Genomic DNA, 25,560 nt, shown 5'->3' with positions numbered 1-25,560 from the left:
CTCACCGAAAATAAAGACTGAAAAGACCTGTTAAATCATAGTGTATCCTGCAGCTTGTGTATTATGTTCCTTAATGTTGAGACAATGGGCCAGATTTGCAGGTAGTGTGAATCAGCAAAGCTATGCTAATTCATAGCAGCTGAGGATCTGTGACTTATGTAACTTATGGTAAACTAATATTTGCTGTATTCATGAATTTCAAATATACAGTGATAATTTCTCTCAACAAATAAGTGTCACCTCTTCCCAGGAGAGGTTGGATAGGAGCATAAAAATAATTTAATGTGAATATGTGTCCAGTTGTGCTCCAGTGAATGTATATGGTATTTTCCAGGGAGAAGAGGAGAGAGGGAGCTTCCTTGAAGCTTTACTTAAAGCACCTTCACATGTTATAACTGATCTCAGCTGAGATTTCTTCCCCAATCAAGCATGGTAAGTCCTAGTTTCACTGAGCTCTGTGTGTGTGTGTGTGTGTGTGTGTGTGTGTGTGTGTGTGATGTTTTGTCCATTATGAAAACAAACAGGTCTATTTAAGTAGGAATTGCATGTATTCTGGAAGCCATTTCACATGCAAAATTCCCACTGAGTTCAATGGGAGTTGCACAGGCAAGGGGCTGCAAGACCAGGCTCTTAATGACATCTTGAGATAACCATTACAGTTACAAAAAATACACAGCTACACAGTATTCTTCAGTGCTGATTCTGTATGACTAGTAGATGACCTCTGAAAGACACTTTTGACCTAAATTTGACCTGGAAAGTCAACTTGGAAAGTTTGGCCATTGGTAATTAGTAATTATTTCCATTTGATATACATATTATATCCCGTGAACTGCAGCCACATCCATCTCTCTCATCATGTGAAGAATCAGGACAAATATACCGTTAATAAAGGCTGAATGTATAATTGCTATATAGCAACGCAGTATTCTGAATGAATGACCTGAACAAGAGGTTTGCACAGAGACATTAAAGACACAAGAATCTTAAAACAGCAACACATCCAGAAAGTTAGGATACAAATGATAAATATGATATGGTCATATACTGTACATAACACATACATGATGCAGAGGTGGCTATGGAAAATACTCACTTTTTCACTTGATTCTGCTTCCTTTTGGCTTGTGCACCCCATTGGTGCATAGCAGGGAAGTAGGTACATGTGTGTAGTGGAAAAAATTACACTGACTAATAAACATAATCATTTTACTTAAAAAACTGTCACAAACTATTGCTGCATGAATGTGACAAACAACCAATAGAAATAGTGCATCAAACATGTTATGAACCTAGGATGAAATCCTGGCCCACTGAAGTCAATGGGAGTTTTGCCATTCACTTCAAGGGGCCCAGGATTTCACCCCTTGTTTCAATATTTGTGAGTCATAAACTGATTAGTGTAAAATTGGAATGTGATGCATTAAACAAAGCATCCTATTTCCTCACGCAATCATGTTTTATCTAATACAGTATATCACAGGTATAATACAGCATTTGACAGAGGTTTAGGAGGAAATTGACAGAAATGTTTTCCAATGTATAGGAAAATGTCAATGATCAAAAATTCTATTAATTAATTGACTTAGTGTAATACATTGTATACAGGCTATAAGGTAAGCTTGTGTTGGCATTTTACAAGTCACATATTATTTTTAAACATAAATATCTATTACCCTACAGTAGAAAAAAGGTTTTTGGATTTTGTTGAAGATTATTTTTATGTAAGAAAAGCCATGTAATGTACGACATCAAACTTATTGTTGAATATTAATAACCTTGTGTACTTGTATGTTAAATATTAAGCATCAAATCAAGTAATTGTATTAAATTCTATTACTATGTATGTTGCTGGGGAAAATATTGCTAAATTTAAGCCAAAGTTGCTGGTTATCCACAGGATTTTTTTTAATTATCCAATTCAGATGTATTATACATTTGTGTCATTTTCATTACTTATAGTCTACCACCTATCAAATTTCAGATAATGGCCCTGTATTCTTGCATTTACTGGCTTTACAAAGATGAAAACAATGAAGTATGTAAAATAATCTAATTTGAAATATGAGTTAAATGCTAGTGAAAATTTAAGGGATTTTATGTTTTTACAAATGATACCACTATCAAATGGTTGTTATATATGATTTTATATATACATATTGTACACATGAATGTGTATATATGTATTATAGATAAATACTGACAGCATGAATAATATTTGACCTTTTAAAATCAATTTTAAGTACTCTACTGGTAACTGACATATGTATATTGTGCTTATTACAAATCATTTGTTCAGAAAATTTGCATTTTTTTGTTTAAAAGCTCCAAAGCACAAGCAGTTAATTTATTTACCGTAAGCTATAATTTTCTATATTAAGTTATGATGACACAAAATTTAATTTTGTATAAAATATTTTCTGAAGGGTCAAGCTCAAGCAGAATCACTAAAACTAATATACACCAATTGAAAACCTAGACAATGAATGAATTTCTCATTCTCCCTTTTTTTTTATGTGTGGCATTTTATAATAGCTTTTTCTTTTGGGAAAACTATAACTGCCTGTTAAGTTTTGAGTCAGGAATGTTAATGCTTATCTGCTAGTTAAATTACATTCTTCATTAGATTAACATATGTCAGCTGCCTACTGGAATCCTAACATTCTGCCCACCTGTGATGTCATAGTAAGGAGGGGCTTTTCCTCTGCAGACTCCTCCCTCGGTAGCTCCTTCATCACCATGGCAACAGCCTTATCTGCCGCCCTAGAGCCTTTCCCCTACAACAGTGAAATCAACAATGGCTTGTGTCAGGAGGAATCTTTGTTACTGGTTACAAAAAAATATACCCCAGAACAATCCAGTAATTAAATGACGGTGTTATGCTGGAAGTAAAAGTTTGTTGAAAATAAAATACACACATACTGTTAAAAACAAAATGCCAAAACCAAACAAGCAAACAAAAAACCCCAACAACTTAATTGATAACAGAGTTGAGGCTCCATCCTGCAGCTTTTACTCATATGAATCACTCCATTGACATCAATAGGACTACAAACTGCCTTGTTTTTGTGAGGCCTCATAGGAGTACATCAGCAGGAGTGAAGGAAGTTGAGAATCTCACAAAGTTTGGCCCTCATATGAGTAATATCTGGAGGATCAGGCCCTTAATTTCTTCACTACTAGTTAATTGTAGTTACCTGCAACTTTATAGCTGAAATATACATGCTTTCTACTCAAATCAGATTAGATAAAAAGAAATCAGACAGTTATGAAGATTTAGAGCTTACGTAAAATGACAGTTAAATTCTCCTTTAAATATTCTAAATTAAAGGGCAAAATTCTCCTCTTGGATCTATGTTGTAGATTGTGAGTCTCTGATACTCTGCTCTCCCTGTATGTACAGAACTTCTGTAAGTATCAGTGAATGTCTGAGGGTGTAGGGAGAGAAGAGTAGTGGAGCTTGATTAGACTTTTCTTACACTCACAAATCTCCATTGAAGTCCATGGGAGTTTGGGATGTACAAAGACTGAAGGATCTGGCTCCATGACTTCAGAATTTTGCCCTAGGCTTACATACATTTCATTAACTAAGAGTCTATTGAATGTATTTTTTAACTACAGTACAGTATAATAAGAATGATTTAAAATAGCATTGTGTACTGTGTCCTAAGAAGGATACTGTTTATTGATACCAAACAATGTGATGTAATTTTTATATCACAAATACCGTATAATCGTTCACAGCTCAAAAACGTGCATAATATTGCAATTTTAAAACAATGTTTATGAAAAAACAAGGTCAAATTTAACTTATTTGTGCAACGCATTGCAGTCAACCTAGATAGAGTTCTTTGCATGCTGCAAGACGTTCTCATACCATAAGTGTCAAAAAACATAGGCTTGCTCAATTTGTAATTCCTTTGATATCCAAAGAATTGCAAAAGGCATTGTAAAGTTTACTTCAGATTAGGATATTCTCTCTTATTTGGTGAGAAGAGAGTTCTAAGTGCTAAGCATATCAAAAGTTCTTGTCCAAACATTTATTTATTCACGATTCATTTGATATGTTACAAATCCATGAAAATATTCTCTTTAATATGTGGAGCTACTATTTAGCTAGCATTAGTAACATGCTATTTGACTTTCAGAAACCTAATCCTTTTGAGTTGAATGCTATAGAGAAATAGCTTATTAGCTAAAAAAGGATGCATCAGAAAGCATGCAGTGCTTTTTATTTCTTGCACAGTAGAAACCCACCAAAGCAAAGGTCAGGTCACTTTTTTGAAGACAGAGCCACTTTTTCTTCAGGGTTTCACCTACTGCCTGAAAAAAGTCATGATACTCACATTAGTGCCTGCTATCAACTTTTTTTAAAAAATAGCCCCCTGTGAATGGCTGCTATCTTACACCACATATCTCATCACTTTAAAAGCGTGGCTATAGTCAGAATAGAAAATCAGTAATAATGACATTGTAGGATACTGTATTGCTTTTCCTCAGTGACTTTTATCTCACATTTGCTATGTTTGGAAGTCAAAACATGATTTATTCAATTGAACTGCAACCCCACAAGAGAATGGGTGAACCATGTTGATTTATTTCTGACTGGTAGACTCATGACATACAATAGCGATTCTGGAATCAGAACTTAGCTTTGCAACATATTTGATGATAGGGGAGGCAGAGCAGAATACAGCAGCTGTAGTTCCCAGTGATTTCAATGGAGGGAGATGCAGGTGCTCAATGCCTCTGAAAATCTGGCCACATATTTAGGTGCTCAAATATGGATTTCAGTGCCTAATGTTAGGTGTCAAAGTTTACGTTTTGGCCACTGTATTCAGGATACTCTTGTATATATTTTAAATTTTGCCTGTCTGTAAAGTTTTGGCATTAGTACCTCTGGCAGCTTGCAGGATCATGAGTGAGTTTCATTATGTCCTGTGGGACACAATCAATTATTTCCCCCTCTCCTGTAGAAAGGAGGGGGAAAACAAATCTAGTCTTTGTATTTAGGGCACAGAAATGGTTAATACACTGCCGTTGGTTAGCTATAATTGAAATGATAATCTGTTGGGTTCTAATTACAATGTTTTAAACATAGAGATTACTATATACATGAACATGGAAGAATTGCTTTAAAATGTGTATTTGTTTGGCTGCCTCCATTGTTAATCTGTTCTCCATTGTTGTGTTATTTCTTAGGAATACTGGATTGCTGTACATATTGTCTGTCACAGTAGCTTGGTATTGAGCACTATAGTTCTTCTGGAACAGCTAATTTTACACTTGCAAGCTCCTCATAATGAACAGTTCATCATAACTCAGAGACCTGAGGCAAATTATTTTCTCATATATGCAGAATTTTGATCACTCAGTGAATGAGTTTCACAAATACTTCTTTTGTCAGCAATGTGCAGATTTAAACAATTATGATGCACAGCATGCAAACCTGCATATAAAGCAAGGATACTGTCTTGAGTGAATTGGTGCAGGGAAAAGATATGACTTGCTTTCATACAATATACTGCAGCAGTAAAACTGAGTATATCAGTGTTTTGTTGTCTGGCACAATTAAGACTAAACCACTCCTTTTTAGGAAATATCTCCAAAGCAAGATAAACAATACAATAGTTAGAGTATTTCCACAGCACTTTGAATATTGTAATAGGGTCAGTTAAAAACTTGCTAACGCTTTCTGCAGGTTCTCCCAGGCTGAGAGAATGGATGGTAATAGTCATTTCCACAGGAGTGTGCAGATTTTGCAAACCCTCTCTGTAGGGAAATACACTGGTTTAGCAGCTGGTGTTTCTGAATAGCACCAAATTAAATTCAGTACAAGTCACACTACTTACAAAGAATGTGGTACTTGTTAATGAGGATTTAATTAAGCTACTGTAAAAGAATATTAATTTAAGGTTCAGGATAGCATGAGCATTTTTTAGTGAGTGAAAACATATAATTTAGCAACTTTGTTCCTGTTGTATAAAACATCTTTCCAGCATTTAATATTTGAGCACATGATCATTTTCTGCTACAGATCATTTGAGGCCTGAGTGCCTGGGACAGCTGTATGATTCTTACAGATACGTGGCCATCTCGTAAAGGCCTTACAGTTTGTGAGAAGACAGTGAAATTCATAAACAGATTTGTTTGAAATTTGAAAAAAAAATTGTCTGAAGAGCTTATGATCAGTTCATTGCAAATATCTGATAGTCTAACTTCAACAAAGCCTGAACTTTGGAGTTACATAAGTCATGTAATATTTTTGCCTACTCCCTCGATGGATGTTGAATGTAACACAGAACTTTAATCTAATATGGGCTTTGAAATTCACTTATGGCAAATATTGAAGCATTTGAGCTTAAAATTCACTTTTTTCATGACTATTCATGCTATTAAAGTTGGAGTGTGAGAATTTTCATGAAAATGAGCACGAGAGAGTTGTTAACACGGTCAAATTGACATTTATTTTCAAAGTCAACTAGTGTTCACAGACATTTTCCACACTATTGTCTATGTTCTAATACATACACACACATAGCCAGCATTGTGTTAGATCTGTGCAATTCCATTTGAAGTCAGGGAGGCTCTACCAGTCTATTTGAGAGATGTATTTGGTGCAGAGTGAATGGTGTAGAGAGGTACTCTTAGATTTTTCTAGTGTAACTGTATGCTGTTTCGTTGATATATTAGGAATATTCACAACCTGCCTGTGTCCATACATCCTAAACTCATTTCTTTTGCAACAGCTATAATCTAAAGCAGTTTCACTAAGGTAAAGTACGGACATAGCCAATACAAGCACATATAATACCTGCCTAGCAATTTGTGACAGCATTTTTCCTCACCTATTGAGGAGAAAAGGAATAACTTTCTTCCCTTACTTGTGAAGATAAATGTGAAAGGAGTGATCAACCATACAGTACTTTTCAAACAGTGCCACTGCATTAAAATATAATGGCCCCATAGGACAAAGTGCCAATGTTTTACGGGTCCCAAGGGAGCTAAAAAAAATTAACTGGCATTTTGGATTCACTTCTCTGAGGATGTAGTCCCCTTAGCTGCATTTAAACACCAAAAATATTTTTGTCTTAAACTGAAAAAGCATGTTTGTGTATCGGCAATACTAGAAACATACTTTCTCATTCCAAAATGAAGTTTTAAAGGCACTAGAAGAGGCTACAGGTACTCATTCTTCACAAAGACTGAATCCAAAATGTCTGTTGTTGAATGCTGCATTCACTGTCAGACTTTTTGTATTGAAAAATCAATGTTCTGTATTTTATAAATTCATTGGCCTATAGTGAGGCTTAGAGTTGCTGTCTGACACTTGAAGACATCCGTGAATCACCACAGGGACAGAGCTGGAGGCTTCCAGAACCCAAAGTACTTACCTCTACTATTTGAGATAAAGTAACAACTCCACTGCTAGCAGCAGGTGCAGACTCTTAACTGCTGTGTGGCTCAGCCACTGGAGAAGGATGTATGAATATTTAGGTTACTTCAGTCTCCGTGTCCACTCAATGCTTGACTTCTCTAATGAGTTGTTTATTTTGGTAGTGGTGGGTTGTAAGTAGAGAGGCCAGAGGATGACAGTACCTTTTGCAACAACTTTTAAAATTTTGTTTTGTTCAGCACTGGAATGAAAACAAAGCCTTTTGAATATTTTTGGATGCTTGGAGAGTAACTATTGGACCAATTTACTGAGGGGTGTAGTGGATTTTTCCATCACTGACAATTTTAAAATCAAGACTGGATTATTTAAAAAAAAAGATGCCCTAGGAATTATTTTTGGGGAAGTTCTGTGGTCTGGGTTATACAGAAGTTCAGACTAGATAATAACAATGGTCCCTTCTGACCACCTATATATTTCTTTTCACAACATGGACTTGTGTTGAAATTGCTGTATTCAAACTGAAAACCCAAATATTTTACTTAGGGTCTCTCTCTCTCTCTCTAATCAGAAGAGACCCCTGGATCTCAGAAAACATCTGGACAAAAACGTCATGGAAACAATTGTCTCTGTGAAACATTCCGGCTTTGAAACAGTATATTTCAATTAAATTACATTTAAACAAAAAAATTCTGACTTAGAATCAGTTGTGAGCTTATACCTGTTAAATCTTCTGGGAGTCTCTAAATTTCAGGCACCCTCTTTTGGGTGCTTGAGCGACTGCCTGAATCTCCTGGGCGGCCTTTTAGGAACCCAGGCAGGGGCACCTGAAATCAGCTAAAGTTATGCACTCATGGAGTGGCCTGATCGTTGCTTCCCTTACCACTGAAGAGATGTTCAGAAGCTGTGGATATTTAGAAGAAAGAGCCAGTGCTGAAGGCAGCAGCCAGTGAGGGGATCTGCAGATTGTGGCCCGGAACAGAAGGGAGACAAGAAACCTTCCACAGGAGGCTAGGAAAGCAAGCGGGATTCTGGCACCCACTTCTCAGCACATAACCTTAAGGAAGAGGGAGGAAGAGACTCGGAGCTTAGGAGGATGAGTACTGCTGCACCAGGGGTGACCAGAAACTTGAGAGTGGGAATGAACAGAAACTCAGAGGGTAGGGGACAAGGGTTAGGGGGGTGATTCAGCGATAATGAAGCAGAGAGAAGGAGAAGAAGGTGAAATTCGAGGAGGAAAGAGGAGCCAGAGAGAGGGTGAGAAGAGGGAAAAAATGAGGGTGGAATTGCTAGGTTTGTTGGTGGAGGGAGGGAAATTGATGAATTTGATAGATGGGGGATGCTAATAAAGTCATGCATATGCATCAGTTATGCATATTAGGACATTTGCTCATTTGTATAGTATCTCCAGATTTTCAGACATACAGCCTTGACAGGTATGTAAGCCAGAAGAAAGACTCAAACAGATACAATTGTATTCGGCCAATGTCTTTCCTTGGTGGAGTAATGATATAAAGCACAATGATGCTATTACACACATCAAGTGTTACACAGTAATACAAAGGTATGTTTTAATGCAGAAAGGGCTGTAAATTTCCTCCAAGATATTTCCAATGGTTTCCCAAGGCTTTTTTCAATTAGTAAGCAGGGGAGTCTGCTAAATTATAATTATAGATCCTGTTCCTACCAATTCCTCCGCCCGCTGGCTCCACAGTTAGCTGACAAACCACTTATTTCAGAAAGCTTTAACAGCATGTAATTAAGTCCATCACCAAAAGGGTGGACATAATTACCTACATATTTCACATGGAAAATATGTTCCTATTGGAGGTCTGTCTCAAAGTTCTAAACAGGCAGAATAATTGATATAGAAAATATTTTTTTCCAGTTCATTGTGAAAGTTCACCAAATAGCCGTGTAAAGAAGCTGACTCAGTATTAACCCTCATGCTTCCATTTTTATAACCTTCAGAAATGCATTTGAGTAGATTTCAGGCTGAATTTCTTTTAAATGTTAATGAACTCATTTAAAGCCGCTAAATGATGAATTGTGTCCTTTTAGTTGCTCAGATAAAGGCAACAGCATGATTCTGATAGTCTGTTAGATTGACATTGATTCTAGATTGGTATAGGGAATGGGAAAAGAATGACTATTATCAGGTATAGGAACCCAGTAGCCAACAGATCAATGCTTCTGTATCTTTTTAAATTAAAACCTTTACCAAGTTCGTTGTCTGTGATCTCTATATACAGAACCTGTGTCCTTTGCAGTGGGAAATCATATACTTTGGGCTTATTTTGAAATATAGTTTCAACTCCACCTCATCTGAATTCTGCAATGTGAGCCATATCTCTTCCCAACCATAATAAGCTCCCTGGCATTGTAACCAACATGACCAAGTACTCCTGCATGACACAGAACCCAGCTCAGCTATGGCTCTTTGCATGGCAGCATGCTGGTGATATGTAGGGGTGAGCTGGGTTGTCAGAGTTCTGCTACTAGAGAGATATTCTCATCATGGTCCTCTGTGGAGGGTGCACACTTGGGGGGCAAAGCCTATTCTAGCCATTAGGCCTTGAGCGGAGGGTTCCTGAAACCCTGCCTCCTCCCTCACTGCATTTCCCCAAAATGCCCAGCCAAGATGATGTAAAAGTAGCTGTGCCCTCCCAGCTGCAAAGAGGGATGGATCAAATTCTGTCCTCAGATATGTATGTACAACCCCAATTGACTTAATTAAGATCAGATGATATGTCAGCGGGAGTCATGCATACTTAGAATTTGGCACTGTATAAGCAGGTCAAGATAGAGAAGGGATGCACTGTCTACAGAAGAACATTACATAAAAATGCAAAAGAAGCAAAAGCCCTGGCACGATGTGCAAAGCACATTGGGACCAGGGCAGGAATACAGCTGGCCTTAGAAACAGGGAGCAATAGAGAATCTGATGCATAATCTACAAACACATTCTTCAAAAAATTACTTATTGACGTAAAATTAATGAGGAAGAGCAAATACAACTTAGCTTTCCAAAAATGTATGTGAAATGTGTAATTACTTACAATCAGGCATGCTGAACCTCATTCTAAAAAAGCACAGCAGATACACATTTTCAATTAATGAGAGGAGGATTTATCAAGGGCCAAATTCTGCCCTCACCTATATCTGTGCTGCCTCACTGAAACTGGTGGGGATATATGGATGTAACTGAGGGCAGAACCTGGCCCTGAGAGCACAGTTTAGCAAAGCAGAGAGGTTACTCATATAATATGTGATGTCTATTAGAGAAGTCTGTTCTCAGCAGGGAACAATGTCAATCATGAAGCACAAACTGGATATACTGGATCCAAAGCTCTTGAATATTGTAGAACTTCCCGTATAGATACGAGTATGAAGTTCCAAACATTTTAGTGACTTTGCATCAGGTGTTCTGGTTTGGGTTAATCTGTGGCACATATTTCTACCCGTTCCATAGATTATATTTTACCTTTATATACTTTAATTAGAGCTGTATGAAATTCGGTGCTTTTGGGCTCCCAGGACTCTAAGCAAATGCTTTTCCTACTTAAGTCCATGTGGCTCCATACCTACTAAGGTTTGCATTTGAACCAACTCCAAAACTCAAGAGTGGCTTTACATGGTCAATGCCTGAAACCATAACTCAGCCTGGATCTCCTGCAAAATGTGGCAAAGATTTGCCCAAAGGTTGGTGAGCATCTACAAACTTGCCCAAGTTTCAAGTTTTAAACAAACTCTAACAACTAGGAAAGTTTCACCTAGTTTGGTTTTTTTAAGGATGGTTTTGCACAGATCCTCCTTTCATCTCATCTGCCAGTATGACATGTTTACTTCAGTCAAGATAAAAAACTCTCCTGAGCGCTTGCAAATTTTTGATAGGAAAAGTCAGGCCCAGGAAACTTTTCGTGACATCTTTGCTATGCATGAGCAGAAAGTCCAGCCAGACTTACTCCAGAGCTTAAAATAGGTCTTTCATTAGGTATTCAACTTATGCTCTTTGCTTTGAAAGGTGACTGACTGTGGTGCATATTCCATTTTTCAAACTAAAATATCTAAACATTGTTTAGGTCTGTAGACACCATTTTCTGAAAAGAAAATCAGTTTTAAATGGCAACACAGAACTGAGAGCATTTTATTGCTTTTTTTAAAAGGCAAATTTTATGGAAAATATATTTAATTGATGGAAAGCTTAACATAATTGTACCTTTAAGTTATAGCAACTAAGGTCATTTGTGCTAAGAAAGAGAACAGACCAAGCTACTGTACATGTTGCACTCTGGTTGCTTGGCTGCTGTCCAGATCCCCAGGCAGCTGATGTATTAGACTTACAGTACCAATTAAATAGCCTATTCAAAATGGATTTATGTGCCACAAATCATTGTGTTTTGCAGAATTTAAAAATAAGAAATGAGACATGCATGGCTCTATTGTTTAAATTATGCAGTGCTAACATTTTCCCTCCTCAAAATGAGTGCACAACTGGACAGTGACGCCAACAGAATTCCTGTGGCTATGGAACATTAGAAAAATCTTGTTCTCTTATAGAGTCTAAATGTACTTTCTCCCCTGCAGCCCTTCTCAGTCCTTTCTGTTCTGTTTTGCCCCCTTCCCTTTTTCTTCCCATCATCTACCTATTCCCCAGTTACTTTCTTCTTGTTTAAGCTTGTTTCTGTTTTCTGGTCCTGCATCTCTTAAAAAAATAAGGGGAATCCCAGCTGGCAGGCAGAGCTCTGAGCCAATTCAAGATAGTTGCTTCAAAGCAAGTATCATCCTGTGGATTCTCTTTCTCTGGAAGACTCGAGCTAGGATTTTTAGAAAAGCCTAAGGGATTTAGATACCTAAATCCAATTTCAATGGCACCTGGTCCTCTCCTTTGAAACGTCCAGACTTTGTTTGGTCTGTTTCTCCATGATACTTATATGGCCCCATTATTGGGGCCTTGTCTGAGGTCACAGAAGAAGTCTTTGACAGTGCCATGAATTGAACACAGATCTCCCCACATCCCAGGCTAGTTCCCTAACCATCCTTCTCTCTTTCTAATATTTGCCTAAATAAATCCATGTCATCCGGACTGCAAGGACACATTTTTAGCTCCTTGCGTATGGAACTTCAGCAAAGAAAATTGGCGATGAGGATAGTAATGAAATAGCACAAGCTTTTCCATTGAAGTATGTGTTTTGTGTGTACGGTTATGTAACTATCCAATAGCACAGAAAAAGTGCAGTTCTACTCTGAAAGGTGACTTTGTCAAAGTGGCACTGTGAAATTCTATATTTATTAGCTCAGTGGTTGCTGTCTCAAATGGGCTGCCTTTACAGGTTTCCTAACTGCTATCAAAGCAGAATCATCCTGAACTCGGAGAGTCAAGCTAGGTTCTTTTCACATCACCAGTAATAAAAACTCTGTAGGCCGAATTCTGACTTCATTGATCCCTGTACAGTCGCATTGTTTTACACCTGTGCAAATATATTTAACGGACTGATATTTAGTAAACAATTCTGTTGATGCACATATAGAATCTAGCTCATTCCCTAAGGTGTGCTGGCTGCTGCAGGGCTAACAGCAGAATGCAGTAAAAACTTATTTTTGTTTCTCAAGTCAGCAGATTTGAGTCTGAATACACACATGGAAGAAATGTATTGAGTACAATGATGCCGTTTTTTATGTAATTAGGGCTTGGAGTAGAACCGCACTTTAAATCGCCATTTTATAAAACTGTTAGGAAGCATGGAGAAACTAGTCAAGTTTCTCTCCAGCAGTCTTATTTGCTGCTTTCATTTCTTGATCATTTTAAGCTGGATACTCAAAGAGCAAAGTATCTTTTGCTAGCCCAGTCTCTGACTGATGGATTATAAATAGTTTCAAGGAATAGCCATAGAACTGCTCTCTTTACAGCTCTGTGTAGTTTGTTTCAAAGGAACACTGCCTGGCCAGTATGGTTTAGCAGATGACCACTTAACATTTATTAGATGTTTATCAGAACAAAGAATTGATGATAATAATATTTTGCTTCTTTGATAAAGTCACTGACTAGAAGAGTTTCATGTGCCTAGGCTAGAAAATCATAGGTTCTAGTCCCAACCATGATTTGAACTCATGCCAGTGCTATTACAGTATAGTACTTGGATGTTGCATTCGTTGGAACTAATATCCTTCAGATAAAACATCAAATTGAGGTCTATGATGCCTGCCAGGTAGAAGTTAAGAACTCATACCACTTTTCAATCAGTTTAATATTCCTGGCTATCATTCCTTCTCTTGGTTAAATGATTAAAATGGTGCATGTGCTATTTCTGAATGCATAACAATGCGTTTGCCTGTATCTGCTGCTCTTCTAGAGGGTAATTCAGTGTCCTCTATTGCTGTAGGATATCTTGCATATGAAAACTGCTATACTAAAATCTATGCTATTAGTTCATAAAGTATTTATAGAGAGAAAATGAATCCTATACAGAAAACACAATAGAAAAGTTACTTTACATTAAGAATGTTTTATTATTTTGGTATGTACAATATAACTGAGGACGAAGACTCTTAAAGGAGTTAGTTCCAGTGTTTTGCATTTACAGTGTGTAAATTTGCTTCAGTGGAATTGCATGGGATGTAAATTAGGACAAAATTTGGCCCCTTGGATTGCTCAGTCCTGCAGTTATACAAAACTCCTGGACCAAATATCTTGGAGCTAGTTCTGCCCTTGGATATATGAATACAACATTCACTGACATCAGTGTTTTGCTGCATGCATGGGTCTGAAGGATGAATATGTCCCACTGATTCCAGTAAGAAGTTATTTCTATGTAAGGACTGCCAGTTAGATTCCAAAGTCAATCTCAGGGAAAGGTGCATGTATGTAGTTTTAAACAGTGTCTCTGGAACAAAAAATAAATAAAATAAAAATCCTCTAGGGTTTGCATAGATGAATGGGACTGTGATACTCTGTTAAAAGTCCACATTAGTGAGATACCAATAGAATCCTGCACACTAACACACCTACACTCTACTTAATAAGTAGCAGATTCCCGGCATGGATAGCTCTGGGCAGGAATATTTGTGATCACTGCTGTCATTGCTCCACATGCCTTCTTTGAATGGGAACTGGAATCTCAGAAGAGGGAACTTTCACCAGCAGAACAGTTCCCCTCATCAGCACTGCATTCTAGGAAGTCCTGCTTTCCCCAACGGGTTCCCTCTCAGTTCTCCCACTCTGTCAGCCCTGATGTGTGTCTCTGCTGGAAGACCAGTCAGTGGACTTTAAATGCTGCACATGGGAATTTTTCTAGCTCAGGTCTGGTATGAGAAACTCCGCAGGCTTTGATGTGCTGAGTACGCAGGTTGGAGGATCAGCATGCACAAGAATGTGTATGTGGAAAAATATGAACTCTTTCTTCCTGACCATTCTTCTGTGTGTGTCTAGAACAATGGAAGCCAGTCAGAGCTGGTTGCTTGCTGTTCTTCATGTTCCCTGGGATTTAGATGAAGGAACACGGGGGAGGGAAGGGCATGTTTGCCACTTTAGTAAGTAAATTGGGTATATTTCCTAGATACACTGAGGATCAAAATTTGGCTCTCAGTAACAGTCAATGGCAATTTTGCTTGGGTAAACACTCATTATTTCAGGATTTGGCCTTACGCGTATCTTGAAATTACACTGCTCTACAGCCAAAATGCTTCTGAAATAAATGTAGTCCAACTTTACTAATTTTGGGTCACTGAGAACGAAAATGATGCTTAAAATTGTTGATTGGCTCTAGTTTTCAAGATATGCTATTGGGTCAGTATATACGACCCTTGACTTGGGAATGGCGAAGGATAAGTGAATTATAAAGGGAAGGGATCTCAATTTAAACCAGAAATGACTAAAATACATCTTTGACTGGATCTATGAATAAATCTATGACTGGGTTTGGACAGTACTTGCTTCTGAGGCAAAACAATGAATGCTGCAATCTGAAGCTGGTATTGCGTCATACATGATATGGATTGCATCATGTTATTCCTAGAAGTCATGGATGATACAGTCATAATGAAGCCTACATCACTCTGCTGAACAAATTGCCCTATATCAGCTCTAGAAATCATACAGTGTCGTGCTCTCTTATTTGTCAGTGTTTGATTTTGCAAAGGGACACATTTCTGTTTAGCCAAAGTGAGCAGAGATGCCTCGTACTTGTGTGAACAGTGCAGATAACTTCTGCTATGTTTGTGGTGAAATGACTTTTGTGTCTGTCATAAACAGATAGTTAAGGGTTAATGTCTCTCTTACCTGTAAAGGGTTAACAAACAGGGACCCCAAACACCTGACCAGAGGACCAGTCAGGAGACAAGATAGTTTAAAATCCCGTGGGATGGAAGCTTTTGCTTGTGGGTTTTGGGTTTGGCTTTGTTCTCTCTGAGTCCTGGACGGGGCTAGAGGTGTAACCAGGTTTCTGCCAATCTCCCTACTACAGTCTCTTATCTGTTCAGAATTGTAAGTAGAAAAGGTGGTCATAGTCTTTTAATTTGTTTTCTTTTTCATTTGCATATGTGTACTTGCTGGAAGTAGCTTAAATTGTGTTTCTGCTGAAGAAAATCTCTTTCTATTGTTTATAAGTTGAAAGACCCTGTAACTTTTTACCATCTAAAGTGCAGAGATAAACCTGTTACTTTTTTCTTTCTTTTTTTATTAAAAGCTTTGCTTTAAGACCTGTTTGAGTGTTTTCTCGTAGTTAAGGCTCAAGGAAGCTTGAGTCTGTATTGCCTGAGGGAGGGAATGGTAAAGTTCCTCTTTGTGTTAGATTCACAGAGTTGAATCGGGTGATCTCCTAGTGTTCCCAGGGCGGGAAGGAGCTGGGGAGGAAGGAGGGAGGGGGAAGGAAATGGTTTATCCCCCTTTGTTGTGAGACTCAGGGAATTTGGGTTTTGGGACCCCCAGGGAAGGTTTTTGGGGGAGCCTAGAGTCGATCAGGCACTCTACTCTAAGTCCTGATTGGTGGCAGCCTATCAGATCTAAGCTGGTAATTAAGCTTAGGGGAATTCATGCTAATACCCATATTTTGGACGCTAAGGTCCAGAATTGGAAATTATATTATGACAGCATCACAAAAGCGCAGTATAACCACTATGGTTAAGAAAGCCTATCACCTTTATTTTGGCTGAAAAATTGGAGATCAGGATAAGAGGTGGGCCCCACACATATGCTGCAACAGTTGTGCAACAAATCTTCGCCAGTGGTTGAACAGGAAAAGGAAATCTATGCCTTTGCAGTGCCAATGATTTGGAGAGAGCCAACAGATCATACCAGCAATTGTTACTTCTGCATGGTGCCTCCAGTTGGGAAAGGTGTGTCAAAGAAGAAAAAGTGGACTGTGCATTATCCAAACATTCCATCAGCTATACGCCCAGTACCCCATGGAGAAGGACTGCTGGTTCCTGATGCACCAGAATCATTCTCACTAGAGTCAGACGAAGAGGAAGAGGATGAAACTTCTGGTCCTGAACCATCAGTGTCACAGGACCCACATTTTCTCCCATCCTCTTCCTCTGAACCACACCTCATAACACAAGGTGAACTGAATGACCTTGTCAGGGATTTGGAACTACCCAAGAGTAAGGCAGAGCTGTTGGGCTCCAGACTACAGCCGTGGAATCTCCTGGCAGGTGATGTTAGGGTTTCCATGTTCCGTGATGGTCAAAAGGATCTTGTCCCATTCTTCTTCATGGAAGGTGATCTTGTAGCCTACAACAACATTGATGGTGTGATGGCAGCCCTCAACATCATTCACGATCCAGATGAGTGGAGACTGTTCGTTGATTCATCAAAGACGAGTCTTAAAGCTGTTTTGCTGCATAATGGCAATGTTTTGCCATCAATTCCAGTTAGTCATGCAGTCCATATGAAGGAAACCTCTGACAACATGAAACAACTTTTGAGGTGCATAAACTATGACCAACATCAGTGGCAGCTTTGTGGCGATTTGAAGGTTGTTGCTCTCTTGCTTGGTCTGCAGACTGGATACACAAAGTGCTGTTTTCTCTGTGAATGGGATAGTCGTGCAAGAGATTCCCACTACATCAAGAAAGATTGGCCACTCCAACAGTCATTGGAGCCTGGGAGGAAAAGTGTTCAGCATCCATCACTTGTTGAATCAAGGAAGATTTTGTTACCACCCTTACACATCAAGCTGGGTCTGATGAAGAACTTTGTCAAGGCCATTGACACAACACAAGCAGCTTTCAAGTACCTTCATGGAAAATTTCCAAGGTTAAGTGAAGCTAAGATAAAGGAAGGTGTCTTTGTTGGCCCTCAGATTCGTGAACTTCTTCGAGATGATGCATTTGACCATACACTGTGTGGCAAGGAAAAGACAGCATGGAAAGCCTACCAGTTAGTGGCAATAAATTTTCTCGGAAACAACAAGGCAGACAACTACAGGTTGTTGGTGGAAAACCTCCTCAAGGCATACAAATGCCTTGGTTGCAACATGTCACTAAAGATACATTTTTTGCACTCTCATCTAGATTTTTTTTCCACCGAACTGCGGAGCAGTGAGCGACGAGCACGGTGAGCGATTTAACCAGGACATTGCAACAATGGAGAAACGCTATCAGGGCAAATGGAGCCCATCAATGCTTGCAGACTATTGCTGGACAGTGACAAGAGATGCTCCATTTAATGAATACAAGAGACAAGCCAAGAAGCGCCGAGTAGACACTGAATAGGACTAAACTATGTACAGAATAGTTTTTTGCCTTTTGTTTCATAATAAATTTTATTTATATAACCCTTTTGCTGATTTTTAAAGTGTTACATAAACAGGACAGGTGAAATGTTATCATGTAAAGCAAACATAAACACATGAAAAGACCTAGGTTTACAATTTATGATTAAAACTCTACTATCTACACAATATACATAGACATAAAATGTAAAAACTTAAATATCTTAGAAACAGTAGCCAATCAGTTGTTTTAATTGTCATATTTGAATTCAGCACATCAAAATACATAATAAATATCACATTCTATCTCTGAAGCAGACGACTTCTCAAAAATTGTAGACCAGTGTTATTTAGAAGCATGAAACATTTTTGTTCCCTTAATTAAAAGACATTAAATGCAGTTTGTTCTTTTTTAGCCACAAATCAGAATTAAACTGTAGTGCTTGTACACATGCAGGCCATTAACCAGAACGATGAGTAAATCATTTAATACTGCTAAGATCGTTTGGATTATATGTAATCTGTGGAGATTTGGAACCTTGTATTAAACGCTAATGCTGTTCAAGATGTAATGCCATAGCTAGATTAAGCACTGAATTGATGGTATAGTGAGTAACTATGACAGTGAAAACAGAGAACATGAATATATTTTATTTTCAGGCATGTATTTGCTATGAATGAAAATAAGCTGAAAAAGATGGCATTTTTTAATTTCTTTGTTAAGATCAGACAGGTTCATCAAAGCGTCAGAATATAAAATAGGCTTGTTAAGGGTGTATAGAGCACCCACATCATTCTGATTGACTTGAAAAGTATAGTTAGCCTTATAGTCATCAAGTCTGTCTTGTATGACATGTCTGTAAATTAGAAATTCATTGGCATGTCAGGATAGCCACTTTCAACTGCAGTGAATACATTTTGCCGCTTATTTTACATTAGAGAATGGCCTGAGTTGCAAAGGTCAGTACTATTATGGGGGTCAAACTTCAAAGTTCAGGGAGAGGTGGGTGGGGAGGGGAATGCTGTATCTGGGTTTTGGTCTGGATCCTTCTTTATTTTATATCAATATAACTTTCTTACTCAGCTTTCTGCACTGTGGGCATCTCATGCACCAAGGTTTGGGAGTTCTGACAAGTGAAGCAACTTGTTATAAAACCAGCCTCTAACTTCTATGGACTATCTGTTGCTTGCGATGGCTGCCATAACAAGCGATAACACACACAGACCAGTTCTGAGCAGAAGATCTGGCAATACCACAAAACACGTGCCCAGTCTACAGTGATGTGGAGAGGAAGTCAATGAACAACTTAAGTACCACATAGGTTACCCTAGAAAAGATAAAGCCAGCTGCTACAGAAAATGGATAGTATGTGAGTAGCGCTGTGAGCTATTGGCAAAAATATGCACATTGGCGTGGCAATACAGAAATGTTCCAGTGACTGTCTATGCACAGAGGGCCTATCTTGAAATAACTGAGGGGCATTGGCTTCAATCTCAAGCTCCTGGCCCTTTAGGAAGGAAAAGAGCTAGTATTTATGGGAAGGGTGGCTTGCTGTTTGGTTTTGTTGTTATTTCCTAATTATGAAGCAAGAGGACTCTGCTGGGTTTATTGTTCTTTGACCTACTTTTAAATCTATGTCAAAGATGCCTAGAGTCTGGGATATACTCTTTCAAGTAGAGTATGTTGTAAATGGAAATATACTTTTAAAAAGAATAAAGTGATGTACACGCCTAGGCTGTTAAAATCACAAGCCCTAGCTCCCTACGATGTGTAGGAGAGATATTTACCTTATTATCTACTTTTACAAATTTAAACTCTTTGCTCTGACTCCAACTTAACATGAGTGTAACTCCATTCACTTCATGGTCGTACACTTGGGTAGGGGAGAGGAGAATCAGGTCCTCTTATTTCTGATTTCTTTTGTGGTGGCTGCTCAAATTAAGCAGAGCAGGCAAAGTGTACTCAGTTTTGGCCATCTGAGTCATGAAACGTTTAGAACAAGGGGAAAGGAGAAGTAAAGGGGCTTGGCACAGTGAGAAATCATTACTGGTTTTTTAAAGTACCATTTTAGTACCTTTCTTGCTCATCTTTGGCTGCTCTCCCTGGCTCTTCCTGGAAATGGGTGTGAAAGTACAATGAGCTAGGATTAACCTGGCTCCTGCATCCAGTTTAATTGTTCCATCTCCAACTGCATTTTTCCCACCTGTGCTGAGGCTGCTAAAATTCCTACTACCATAGACATATCCTGTGAAATGTGTGTACAATGCAGAGGTGAATATTCTCACTCCAATCTCCATTTAAACCAGAGCTGGAGCTTCAGCTAGGCTGCCCCTTAGTGATTTGTACCCCAAAGGACCATAAGTAAAACAGAGTAAGATCAAAGGGCCCAAAATATTAAACAAAGCGGGAGATGCCTCCTAATCTAATCGGATAGCGTATGCACAGTTTTGTTTGTAGTTAGGCCCTACAATAAGTGTCTTTTAAAAAAAAATCAGTCCTGAATATGTAGCATCCCTCATTGTAGAGAAGGAACAGACCTCAAGTGTAGCGAATATAAAAGGAATTCTTTACTGAAGCTTCTGGACATAGACAGATCCTATAGCTCTTTCTCTGGTTCTCTTATGTATAGATTAACTAACACAGCATGTGCTACCTAGGTCTCCCTAAATCTTGTTTTATACTAAACAGTCATGGAAGGGATTGCTGATTAAACTATGGGAGAGAGAAACTTAACACTGACTAAGAAGCACGTTTCACACTAGAGTACAGTGCTTCAAAAGCCACTTAAATATTGGCCCTAAAACTTTGCAGCATTGGCTAGAATATCTGTATATGCCTTGAGACACAAGGTGGGGGAGGTAATATATTTTATTGGATCAACTTCTGTTGGTGAGAGAGACAAGTTTTCAAGCCTTGACACAAATAGAATTATATATGCCTTTTGCTAGACACCTAATTTCAAAACCAGTTAAGAGAGCCACAACTTCTAAAGTAATTGTGATCTCTTTCAATTGCTGTTCATTATTGTTACACTGGAAGACAGGAGAGTTAAGTAATATATTGTCATTGGTATTTATTAACACTTATTGAAGAGAAATAGGTCCAGACTCTGATCTCAGTTATGTGAATCCAGAATAACTGATCAGAATCTTGGCCCATTACATTTAGTGGTAATTTCAGGACAAGAATCGCCGAGAATGGTTTAATCTAGTTTAGTTTATTTTTTTATATTTGCCATCATGATGATTTAATAATTGCTCCCACTTTTTTATTAAAAGGTTCATTCAAATACTACGCACAAATAATGGAAAATATCCCTGGTATCAAAACATAAAACAGCTTAATCACAAAATAAGAGTGTAAAACCAGTAAATTGCATAGTGGGACAGAAAGATGGACAACTGGAGGATGGATGGAAGAAAAGAACAGGTTTGCAGACTGAGTGGAAGGCGTGGTCCTGAGTTTGCTTTAAAGTTCTGTCATTTTCTCAAGGCAGGGAAACAACATTGCCTTCATAGGAGAAATTTAAAGGCTTGTCTAGATGAACAGCTGGAATCACGTTTGAATCCCACCAGGGTAGAATTAGCCATTCAACTTTGCGTGGTGGATAAATCTGGTTCCATGCAATGTAATTGTCAGCCAAAACCTTAAAATGTAAAGTTCTTTCTACTTTGCATGGACACTAAAGAAAGTGTAGGGATTTGCTTCAGTGCCCTTGACGTAAAATCTCCTCTTATCTCTCTTCTGCAGTGTTTGCTTGTCTGTAAAGTTGTTTGAGTCTTAGTGTGTGTTATGTGTATTCTGGAACACAACACTCAGTTTCAACACCACACAATGGCAGATATCTACTCCAATATTACGTTTCCCTGAAAAACAGCAGCCTGCCATTCTACAGACAACAGCTATCACAGAGCGGGTATTTGGGAATAAGGGGCAAGGGAATACTGTCTGCATGTTAATGCAAGTTTGGTTCCTGATCCAGAAATGGCCTCTATGCTCAGCTTCTTGAATTTGGAATGATCTTATGTGAAACACTGGTGTATACACATGCTGTTTTTTACAGCATATGTGTGCGCCAAGCTGGTAGATGGCTATGCTATTTTCCCTGTACTGGCCAGCATCTGGCCCCTGGTTTGTTACACATTTTTGGAACCATTCAGAAAGTACTTAAAAGTGAGTTATTATAATGACTCTATGGTTTAAAAACATCATAAACACATTTTAAAAAACTACTGCCTCATAGCTACCGACCAGGGTACAGCATTTATTTTTCTATTCTAATATGACACTGAAAATTTGATTATAAAAGTGCAAAAAACAAACATTCACTTCTAGATGATACCTTCCAGATCTAGAGAGAGGTTTACTTCTATCCCAGGTAACACAAAAAACTGTTTTTATAGTTTAATAAATTAAGTTAATAATTAAATACAAAGGGCCAGGTTTCCAGATTTACACTAAGTGAGATTACAACCTGGCCCATAGTTTCTGAAACTGAAATCATGATCCAAATTCCTTTCAGCCAGCACAGCACTAAACACCAGCATGGATTTTGTTAAAATCAGTTTAAGTAAGGTGATGTAATGCAATAAGCACAAAGAAAACCTTTTTTGGCAAATCAGTTTGACTTTTTCCCAAGTACACTTATTTTTTGCGTTCTTAAAAAGTCATCAGGTTATCAATAAAAATGTCCGGGTGAGGCTAGGCTTTTAAAAATGGGCACAAAAATATGCAATTGCTCACTCCATTTTGGTCCATACTGCTGAAATTTAGTCTTATGTGTAAATAATTGTTGAGATTTTTACAATTAGAGCACCTAGGAGCTCTGAGGCAGGAACAAGGATAATTTTTTCTAATTTTTACTGTTGTCTTTGCAGGACTGAAATGCATGCAGTTCCCTGTCAAAGAGAGAGAATTTACATTCTTTTTTCATAACCAGCAAAATCACTAAATTTCAAAAGTTAGCTGATAATCTGGTGATCAATATCTCTCCTAGACATATTTTAGTCTATAAAACAAAAGCTCTTTAAAATTAGACTTTAGGTTGAAATCCTAAGAGAGTCCTCTTGTGTGATTAAATCAGAATGATAAATCCACACTACTAAACCAGCCTTAAATAAACCATTCTAGTTTGGCTGGTAAAAGTTGTGTTTTTGTTCAATAAGAATGCATTAATGAATCAGTATCTGCAGCATGAGATTTTTGACCTGGTAATGAAAAATGAGGATGACTCGGAAAATAATTAAGTGCCTCAAATACAAAATGGTATGAACTTAGTAAAGATTTCTCCATAGATTTGTTCTGGAGTCTCAAGGCTTCTTGTATAGGATCATCTCATATGCACAAGCTTGTTAAATCAGCAATTACATACGCTGAGAAGCTTCTTTAGAGCTTATTTTCTTGGGATGTAAATGATATTGCTCATATTTCAAAATTGGCCTATGGTACATGGAAAATCCCTTGGATGTACTGTAGCTCCAATTAGCGGAATTTGCTGTCTTCAGCTAGAATGCAAATCTGGCACTTTCCTGCTCTGTGTAGTTAAGACCAAACTAAAATCTTTGTAGCTCAAGGCATAGTCACCTAGAGCTCTGGAGGTTAAGCTGTGTGACAGCTATTGTCAGAACTGTTTCTCTTCAGGGGCTCATAAAACATAAAAAAAAAAAAATCCCATTGATATATCTTAGTAGTCATGCATTACATACTCTGCTTGTGAGGCCTTCTGCAAGAGCAGGTTTGTTTAGAATGAATTGATCTTGTACATCAAAATAAATCTTTATCAAATGGAAGACAAGCCAGAGATGAAGTAACCACTTTCCAAATAGCCTGCAGATACCCCCTTGTTATTTGCTTGTTATGAGAAAATCTAGTAGCTAATTATCTGAGGAGAAAACTTGTTTATTACTCATCCTAAGGGCTAGATTGTAAGTCCATGTGTGAGGTAAGAACACTGCTTACACCCATCACCCTTTGCTGGGCTACCTAAACCTTGGCTCTGGGTGTACAGGAACAAGCAGGGCTGCTCACCTGTAGGTGGGTATGGAATGGGTGAAATCTTGGTTTCTGCCTGCTCGCTGGGGAGAGTAGCTGAGTGAGCACAGGAGGGGGAGTAGTAATTTACCTCTGCCCCCCATTGCCCCCCCATGTAAGGACGATGGTTTAGGGCCTCGGAGATGTGCGTCAGTCACGCTGCCTCCTGGGGCTACTGTTCGCATATTGTGGGACTACAGGAAGCATAAATCCAGCATAAAGCCTTTCTCTGTTCGTGGTGTTTGGATTTTTCTCAGAAGTGAAACTCCAAGAGTGGACGTGAAAGACGACATTGTCAGCTCTGACACAGAGAAGCTATACGAACGACTCTTGAGGTGTATGCTTGGACCGCCTCGACATTGCTTGGAAGATTTTTCAATCCTATCATGAGGAAAAGTGAACCAAAAAGGGAGCTGTCACAGATGCTGGAAGCGGAGGCCAGTATGTCCCTTGGCCTGCGCTGCTTCCAGCAGCCCCCTTTGGCTCGGAGCAGCGAACCGCGGCCAGTGGGAACCATGATTGGCCAGACCTGCGGACGGGGCAGGTAAACATACCGGTCCGGCCCGCCAGGGGCTTTCTCTACATTACGAATCGCTTTTAGTTTCTGGTTATGTTTCTTAGATAAAGGCTTTTAGTAAGCTGAACAATGGTAATAAGTTGAGAACTAGTTTATATTTTAATATGCAACAATGTCTGAAAAGCATTTTCCTCTGAGGTGAAAAATCTATGGTCTGTTAGTCACAAGCCCCTGGCTACAATGCTCAAATCAGGAATTTCCATTTTAGTTAATCAGTAGGAGTTTTGGGGTAGTGTTCACTGCAGCCTGTACTGCACGTTCTATGTTATGTTTGTCATGCAGAAAATCATTCTGAGATTAGAATAGGAGGTCTGAGTAATGCAGGGCACTAGAGATCATGTAATGCATATGTGAAGTTATAATTTTATCTGATAGAAGAAACACAGGGATAAACCCCTTGGATAGATAAACCATAACTACAACTTATGTGTCTACATGGAAGGGTGGTAACAATCCTTCTAGCACAGTGGTGTTGGCTTTCCCCACCTAATGAGACCTGATAGCAAATGTAAAAAATCAGGAACCTTTTTTTGCAGGCAGGGGTATAGTTTCCTATGTAAGACAAAGCCCCCAATATATCGGAACATCTGGTCACCCTATCCCCATCCCTTCTTCCTGGCTTGTTCATGTAATGATTAAATATCATTATTTGGGAGGAAAATCACAGTGGCTCGATACTGTGAGGTATTGACTTCCTTCTGAGATATACCGAGTGCCTGTGCTCCCAGACGATGGTAAATGGGAGCTCTGCACATATTGTGAAGTAGATTTTTCAGCAAAACTCCTAAATGTTTTCAGTGGGAAGTCCTCAAAATTGATGGCACGATATAGTCCAGGTGTACAGACA

At 38.5% G+C, this 25,560-nt stretch overlaps 1 protein-coding gene across 4 annotated transcripts in view; it reads right to left on the bottom strand.

Annotated features, from left to right (window-relative positions):
- The window catches only part of PEX5L (peroxisomal biogenesis factor 5 like), a 160,318-nt gene that overhangs the window by 60,585 nt on the left and 74,173 nt on the right, over positions 1–25,560 (bottom strand). For 2 of the 4 annotated variants that reach the window (XM_030576283.1, XM_030576285.1), the window contains exon 2: positions 2,673–2,777. The exons of the other annotated variants lie outside the window; for them this stretch is intronic. In XM_030576283.1, the coding sequence (XP_030432143.1) occupies positions 2,673–2,777 (105 nt within the window). The remainder of the gene's footprint in view (positions 1–2,672; positions 2,778–25,560) is intronic. 4 annotated transcript variants of the gene reach the window in all.

Source organism: Gopherus evgoodei, chromosome 9, assembly GCF_007399415.2.
Source record: "Gopherus evgoodei ecotype Sinaloan lineage chromosome 9, rGopEvg1_v1.p, whole genome shotgun sequence".
Taxonomy (NCBI): Eukaryota; Metazoa; Chordata; order Testudines; family Testudinidae; genus Gopherus; species Gopherus evgoodei.
The sequence above is the reverse complement of the archived record's forward strand: the minus strand, read 5'-3'. Positions and strand labels throughout refer to the sequence as shown.